Source organism: Nansenia antarctica (genome assembly GCF_963989245.1).
Source record: "Nansenia antarctica genome assembly, chromosome: 12".
Classification (NCBI taxonomy): domain Eukaryota; kingdom Metazoa; phylum Chordata; class Actinopteri; order Argentiniformes; family Microstomatidae; genus Nansenia; species Nansenia antarctica.
In genome coordinates, this window is record NC_137682.1 from 16,552,851 (window position 1) to 16,561,616 (window position 8,766).

Consider the following 8,766-nt stretch of genomic DNA (forward strand, 5'->3'; position numbering starts at 1 on the left):
CCGGGGATGAAGAGGAGCTCAGTCTTGTTAAGATTGAGCTTGAGATGGTGGTCAGCCATCCAAGTTGAAATGTCAGCGAGACATGCTGAGATACGGGTTGCCACGTGTACATCAGACGGGGGGAAGGACAGGAAGAGTTGAGTGTCGTCTGCGTAGCTGTGGTAGGAGAGCCCATGTGAAGAGATTACCGAGCCAAGAGACTTGGTGTAGAGGGAGAAGAGTAGGGGCCCTAGGACGGAACCCTGGGGAACTCCAGTGGAGAGGGTTCGTGGAGAAGATAGCGATTCTCTCCAGGTCACCTGGTAGGAGCGGCCCGCCAGGTAGGAAGAAAACCAGGAGTGTGCGGTGCCAGAGATGCCCAGGTCTGAGAGGATGGAGAGAAGGATCTGGTGATTGACTGTGTCGAAGGCAGCAGACAGGTCAAGGAGAATGAGAACAGAGGAGAGGGAGGAAGCTTGGGCAGAGTGGAGGGCTTCCGTGACAGCAAGGAGCGCAGTCTCAGTGGAATGCCCAGCCTTGAAGCCGGATTGGTGGGGGTCTAAGTGATCCATCTTCCGGAGATAGTCAATCAGTTGTTTAGATGCCGCGCGTTGAAGGGTTTTGGAAGGGAAGGAGAGAAGGGATACCGGTCTGTAATTGTGGACAGATGATGGGTCAAGGGTAGGTTTCTTGAGGAGAGGCTTGACTCTGGCTATTTTGAAGGCCGCTGGGACAGCGGAAGACAGGTCGTCTTCGGTCTCCAGCTCAACGAACGCCTCTCCGCTGGGCCTGCCCTCCCGGGTGTAGGTGAAATGGATACTCGTGCCATTGTTTGCAACTTTACAATCTGGAAGACAAATCAACAGTTGTTGAATTTCCCCCCCCCACACACACACACACACACACACACACACAAATGCCTTTGAAGAGTCTTAGTAGATAATCAGTGATAGGCTAAATCTGTTGAATGAATGCCACATGCAAAAGCTTAGTTTCTAGACGACTAAAACCAGATTGGTGTTCATAGTAGAGTATCCTATCTTCTCACCTGAGAAAAACCTGGAGACTTCGTCCACAGCGCAGGACCAGGGGAGGCCCCGCACGCGTACCACAAACCCTTCTCCATCAGCCATGATGGTCGTGTAGTCTGGATAGTCAGCCCTGGGAGACGCACGCAAGATCACACAATGTAGATGAATGAATGGTCTTTATTGTCATTAATACAGTACAGGTACCATACAACGACATTTGGGAGGGGGGGGGCTCCCCTGGTGCTAGGAAAAAAATACTAAAACAAGGGAAAAGAGCTGGTTTACATAAATAAAGGCTATGTACACTATCCACTATACTATACAAATAAAACACTGTGCTGTACTCTATGCTATGCTATAAATATCCTAACATTTCCTATCTCTGAACCTTATGTGCACGAGGGTTGTCATATTGTACATAGTGTTATAGCTTAGCTAACATACAGTTGGCTGACTGGTAGCCGAGATCAGCAAATGCCAGATCATGGTCATACTCATAAAGATCGTTGGATAGTGTGCAAATTGCGTTTGACTAATGCATATGGGGATACGTGAGGCTAACATACTCAGGCGCCATTTCAGAGGCAGAGCGCATCATTAAAACAGTCCTGGGACTAAAACCATTGGGACCAGCGTGGATCTAGTCTATTTGCAGAATGCACACGCGAGTATGCTGATTTGCAAAATAAACGACTGGCCTTTATTGATGCATTAAGTTACATTCATTAGACATGTTATTCTGATTCATTCGAATATAGTGTGAAATGCGGCGAGCTGCGCTACTTGCTACACAAAGCATGCTATCCGCACGCAGACAAAGGCGCAGGCCTCAAGACTTTCCACGGCTTATTCATTGGAAGTGATTCAGGCCAGTCTTACAACCTGCAAACACAAACATACATGATGCGACTAGGCCATTGGAGCATGCATTCTTACAAACGCGTTGATTTAGGTATACTTACAGTTTGAATTTCATGCAATAGTACCTTGATTTCGTAAGAAATAAATATGGTATTCGCTATTCGGCGTTTGCTGGGCTGGCCGGTTCTCCGGTTCTCTTCTGGACAAGGTGCGCATGCGCATTACCCCGGCACCGTTATCTAAAGACCGTAGACGTAGAGTAATAAGAACTCCTCCTCTAACTCCTCCTCTTACGTTGACAATTCGAATGCTGTCACGTGGGACACGTCTATCAAGAAAATATCTTTAAAACATAATAATTTAATCTAAACGCAAATGCAGGTAATTCCTCTCTATGACATGAAGTTATAACAATTAATTCAATATTAATTTCAAAATCTGTGATTTGACCCCAGAGGAGCTTTCTTGACTAGGTCTGGCTCCTTTTTTAACTTAATTGTCTTTTGCAGCAAGCTCTAAAAAAAAAAAAAAAAAAAAAAAAAAACCTGAAAGAGGCCATAACCAGCTTAAACTCAGGAAAGACTAATTGGCATAAATGCTTGTACTCGTGTCTTTGTATGCTACCATTGATAATGGCCTGCTCCTCTGAAGTGGCTTTCAAAACTTCGAAAATGGCCCCCTGTCAAAGTCTTAACTTAACCCCCCCCCTTCCAACCCATGCCAGTGAGGCCACATGTAGCCCACGTGGGACACACATGGGCTTGCCCACTTCCAACCCGTGCCAGTTAGCCCACATGTAGACCACGTGGGAACCACATGGGCTTGCCCACTTCCAACCCATGCCAGTTAGCCCACATGTAGACCACGTGGGACCCACATGGGCTTGCCCACTTCCACCCCATGCCCAGTTAGCCCATATGCAGACCATGTGGGACCCTCATAATTTGCCCAGTTCCAGCCCATGCCCACTTGGTACCCAAGTAGCCCGCATTGAACCCATATGGGTCCCACGTGGGCGTGCTGGCTGGGATAGGATTACCCAATTAGCCAAGCCAGATGAACAAAACTACGTGCGAAACAGCCGCGTAACACATGCAACAACCTAAATAATAAATACACATCTGAAAACTATAACATGTTCATTAATAATATTTCGAAATTCTCACCTGAGCTGCATTTGCCATTGTATTTGTAATTCTTCTTCTTCTTCTTCTTCTTCTTCTTATCAATTGCGTGTTCAAATTATTGTTCGTTAAATGTCCTATACAATGTCGCCGTGTTTTTAAAATCCATTTAAGATCCTTCAAAATCTCGCGGTTTCTCGCGGTTACTTTTACCGACGCGCTTACGATGACGTGGTCCAAAAATGGTACATCACATTTCCGGGTGATGGATTTGATGCGCGCAGCTGGATATACTTGGCGGAAGTTGCCTGCAGCAATTGAGCAACTATCGCTAACCAAAACAGTTCATGAGGACCACAACGCAACTTTGCAGGTCAGTGTTGTATCTGTCCTGTTTGAAGACAGACACACGGACATGTTGATAGTATGGTTTGTCATGATTTACCCTTCTAATGATGTCTGACCGCATCCATGATCACCCATCTATGTTTGCATACCAACCGAATGGTCTCCAGTGTGGCGAGAGAGAGAGACACACCGTGACGGTTCTATCTCCATTTTTGTCAAAATTGAGTTTTTTACATAATCTGATCCATTAGGTGTTTATTAATGCCTCTGTGGTGTTATTTTTAAAATGTTGACATTTTTGAGTTAGTAATTCATAAAATACAAAGGTTCCATCTCATAAAACATAATGGAATGTAAAAACTTTGACGCTCAATATCTCTGAACTGCCCTAAACGGAGATAGAACCTTATCATTCTAAGCTCACGACACCTAAACAACTGATGCTGCTGCACATCTTGTAAAGATAACATGTTCTTATGTTATTATACTTATTTAACTACAGCACAATATGTCTGATTTTAGCCCACCTAAAATATACAAGTCTGTTATTCTGCAGCTAGACTAAAACTATGGATTTAGGCTGATCTATTGTGGAAATTATGTTATTTTTCCACATTGATACTTTATTTATTTTGGTGAAATATGAAATTTGCTTAAGGAAATGTGTCATGTGCAAGTTTGAACAAGATCAGATGATGATGTGTACAAAAATAAAGACTATAATGACACAAATGGATCTGTTGAGAAAACAGTTAACAGTCTACATAATGCATCAATTGCACTCAATAGGGACAAGCACATATCCCTCACAATGTCTTGTATATACAAACACTCAAGCTGAAGTCACGATTAAACAATAGCACCACATCTTTGCTCCATGTATTACTATGACTTAATGAACTATGAATAATTTAATTTATGACTTTTGAAAGTGTGTCAGTCACAGTCATGTGTGTCTTCCTTCTTGCCCTAGAGTCAGATGACGTGTCTGCTTAGAGAATCTTGTGCCATGAAGCTGTAGGCGGGTGGACACACCACAGCCCCTGTCTCTGTGACTGAGTCACCATGTCCTTAATGGGTCCACCTCGTTCCCCACCTGCCTCTACCTCCATCTCTTGGAGTAGCAGCCATGGTGACACCGCTGCTGCTGTGGGGACTCTGGGGTCCCCTGAGCAGGCTCTCTATGCCTCTGACCGCTATGCTCGACTCATACTGGCCCAAATGAACAAGATGAGGCTCCGCACAGATTTCTGTGACGTGAGGCTGAGGGTGGGTGGACGGGTCTTCAGTGTGCACAGGTTGGTCCTGGCTGCCAGCAGCCCCTACTTCTCTGCCCTCTTCTCCGGGGGGATGAGTGAGGCTGACAAGGAGGAGGTCCAGATCCTGGGAGTGGAGGCCGAAGTCTTCGAGGTCCTGCTGGAGTTTGTCTACACAGGTCCTGACAGGATACATGCTCTCCATACACAGACAGTATCTACACAACGATTAGAAGTCGAAAGAGAAAGATATATTGTTTGTATCATTCATGCATAGGACATTAGTTCATTCATTACACTAGTGTGTTTATGTATTTAAGGTCCTTTCTTTAGCTATTATTCTCAGTCAACAGACAATGTTCAGAAAGCTAACACACATGAATTGCACCACCATGTTATATAGCCTAGGTGATGCTTATTTTGATTGATGGTAGGATAGCTTCTTTGTTTGTGTGCATCTCTCTGAATGAAGTCTGAGCTGCTTGCCCCCCCCACCCCCCCCAGGTATGATCAACGTGACAGTGGAGAACATGCAGGAGCTGATGGTGGCAGCAGACATGCTGCAGCTGAGTGAGGTGGTGTCCATCTGTGGAGAGTTCCTCAAGGGCCACATGGACCCATCTAACTGCGTTGGTGTCTACCAGTTCCTGGAGCAGATCGCCTGTCTGGACATGCTGGAGTTCACTGAGAACTACATCCATGTCCACTTCCTGCAGGTGCAACATTCTCTTTCCTTCCTCATCCCTCTCTTTCCCTTTATCTTCCTTTTCTATAATTTGTATATTTAAGTTCCTAAATGACTTCTCCAAGGCAGGATCTCTCTCCTTACCACTCTCCTTACCACTCATTAATCTACTTTGTATGTAGCTATGACAGAAACGAATATCCCATCTTTAAATCAGTAAAAAAACGTTCACGCCAACACATAAAAACTCAAAGAAGAAACTCAAAGAAACTCTGTCTGTCTAGGTGTGTGTGTCTGATGAGTTCTGGGGCCTGTCGAAGGACCAACTGGTGAAGCTGTTGCGCAGCGAGGAGCTGAGGATTGAGGACGAGTACCAGGTGTTCACGGCAGCCATGGACTGGCTGCAGCAGGACGTGGCCAAGAGGAAGAAGCATGTGGTGGAGGTGCTGGATCCTGTACGCTTCCCTCTGCTCTCCCCACAGACACTCTTCAAGTACATCGAAGGTAGTTGAGACCCACAGTACAGTTCAGAGGCAGTACACAGAGAAGCCTGGAGCTCACCTTGACGACTCACGACTTGACAGCACTGGATGATTCCATGCATAAACTGACCGACTAGTCATTTAATTTCTCCTTGCAGGCATTTCTGACTTCAGCCTGCGGGTGGCACTGCAGACTCTGCTGAGGGAATACACAGAGGTGACCAAGTCTCCCAAGGAGAATACGATGTACAGTCTGTTACAGCCTGCTAGGATGAGGCCCAGAAGAAAAGCCAGGAAATATCTTTATGCCATAGGTAAGCCTCTGTGGTAAACTTTAAAGGGGCAGTCTGGGTTAGGCCCCCCAAAGAGCCACTGCTTTTTGGTCAGGCTGCATTTGCAAATAAGAATTTGTTCTTACATGTTTGCCTGGTTAAATAAAGGTTAAATAAAAAAATAAAATAAACATTTGTAGCCATTAATTCTTGAGCCCAAGCATACATAGCTCAGTCTATTAATTTGAGATGTGTTAAATTTCTCCAGCCCCATCCCTCAGCTGTTTACCAAAAAAAGTGGCGGGGAGACCTCTTTGTTGTTCCTGTAAAATCATTTGATTATCAAGTTTCAATACAGCCCTCATCTCCCTACGTTTGCGTAGTAAAAACACTCTCACGTCACGTCTGGTTTCGCCCTCTCAGGAGGCTACACTCTGCTGCAGGGCGGCCATTGGAGTGGCAGCAGAGCCCTCAGCTGTGTGGAGCGCTTTGACTCCTTCAGTCAATACTGGACCACTGTGTCCTCCCTGCACCAGGCCCGCAGTGGGCTGGGTGTGGCCGTGCTGGAGGGCATGGTCTACGTGGTTGGAGGTGAGACAGTGCACTCAGTCTGTCTGTCTGTCTGTCTGTCTGTCTGTGAGAGGTAGAAGTAGAACAACTTCGTTATACAGTGTGGAAATCAACAGATGGTGGTCCCTCAAGTTCATGAGTAAAAACAAAAACGATGTACAAGTGCCATAATGCAATCACAGTCATACTGTATGCATACATGTTTGACATGTCGATATTTCACAGTGGAATTTCCATTTGACATAATATAATTGTGCTTTCCATTTGCTATTTCCCAGGCAAGAAGGACTCCATGATATTGGACTGCACAGAGAGATATGACCCAGTGACCAAGCAGTGGGAGGCAGTAGCCTCTTTGAATTTCCCACGCTGTGGAGTTGGCGTCTGCCCCTGTCACGGGGCGCTCTACGCACTAGGTAAACACCAGCCTGTCACTTGGGACATGCAGTACATGGAAGTAGATGTGAATAGAGTATCATGTGACCTCACTACTGTGCTCTTGCAGGTGGTTGGATCGGATCGGAGATTGGGAAAACGATGGAGCGCTACGACCCAGCAGAGAACAAGTGGGAGATCATCGGAAACATGACGGTTCCACGATACTATTTTGGCTGCTGCGAGTTACAGGGTTAGGCTCTCCCAGAGATCACTAAGGAACCTATTATTTAGAGACCAGCATGCTTATTCAGTGATAATAAAAAAACAAATAAAATAATAAGAAGAAGAAGATATATAGTACATCTACAGCCAAAATGTAATACCATATTCACACCATATTTCCCCATTGATCTTAATGAACACTCGTAATGTTATTGTAATGTTATTGTAATGTTATTGTTAGGAAGGTCCTCTGAACCAACTAGATCTGTGTGGCCTTTGATCACTCTGCAGGGTTCATCTACGTGATCGGGGGTCTCAGTGACGAGGGGATGGACCTGCGCTCGGCCGAGATGTACGACCCCATCTCCCACCGCTGGAGCGCCCTGCCTGTCATGGTTACACGACGGGCACACGTGGGCGTGGCCTGCCTCAACAACTGCATCTACGCCGTGGGAGGCTGGAACGAGGCGCTGGGCTCCCTGGAGACGGTGGAGAAGTACTGTCCTGAGGAGGTTGGAGCCTGTCTGTCTCTTGTCTGGTGTCTGTCTCTGCTGTCACACAGAAGGCTTCACAATTAGTACAATTTGTTAGTGTATTGGACATTGACCTTTGACTGAACAATAACATGAAGGGGATACTTCACAAAATACATGTTAACTGACTTGGCCCATGCTAAATGATGGTCGCCTATAGAGGGGAGGGTGGTGCCTGTATACTTAGATAAAGCCGCAGAGTCTACCCAATTGACTAAAAGATAGACTAAAAGGTTAGAGAGCTGAGATATTTATGTCAAAGATGTTTTTTTTCTATGAATCGCAATAGATGAGCATGTATTATTGACTAGTACAAAGACTGTGACTGTGTGTCTTTTAACCATAATGTGTCTTTCCTTCCACAGGAGAAGTGGGTGGAGGTGGCACCTATGGCGGTGGCGCGGGCGGGGGTGTCCGTATCAGCCGTAAATGGTCTGCTCTACGCTGTTGGGGGGCGGGCCACCGGCGGAGACTTTTCACCACCCGTGACTGTGGACTCAGTGGAGATCTATGACCCCCACCTGGACACCTGGACTGAGATTGGCAACATGATCACCAGCCGCTCTCATGGAGGGGTGGCCGTCCTCTGAGAGACAGGTCCACTGTTTCCATCCAGAGCCATATCACAGAAGAGTCACTTGCTCTGGAGTCTGTCCTATGACTAACAGAGTGAGGCCTAAAGCCAGGAGCACCATTGTCCAAAAAAGATGTGGTCCCCTCATTCTAAGAGGTAGTGGATCTGGAGAATTCTTCACCGGGTTTGAGACGTACCACTCACTATAAGAACAGACCCCTTTGTAGCCGGGCTTCCACCACTACCCGTCGTTCGAGGGAAACAATGTCACTTTCTTACAATGGCTTTGGTGTATCCACGTATCTCGTTCTGCGATCTTGACAGCAGTTGGGGTGCTCAGCAGCACCTCAAATGGCCCAACCCACCGCGGGCTGTGCCAATGTTTTCTTTTTATTTCTTTGATGAGGATCTGGTCACCAGGTTGTAGTCTGGAATCCTGTAGGGAAACAAG

At 46.2% G+C, this 8,766-nt stretch overlaps 1 protein-coding gene across 1 annotated transcript; it reads left to right on the top strand.

Annotated features, from left to right (window-relative positions):
- Positions 1-4,408: 4,408 nt before the first annotated feature.
- On the top strand, positions 4,409-8,331 carry LOC308168944 (actin-binding protein IPP-like; the record flags this gene model as incomplete). The annotated part of the gene is made up of 9 exons (XM_080543582.1): positions 4,409-4,778; positions 5,104-5,315; positions 5,569-5,788; positions 5,925-6,080; positions 6,462-6,629; positions 6,887-7,024; positions 7,114-7,236; positions 7,500-7,720; positions 8,107-8,331. The coding sequence occupies 9 exons, from the start codon at positions 4,409-4,411 to the stop codon at positions 8,329-8,331; spliced, it is 1,833 nt and encodes a 610-aa protein (XP_080399708.1).
- Positions 8,332-8,766: the final 435 nt, after the last annotated feature.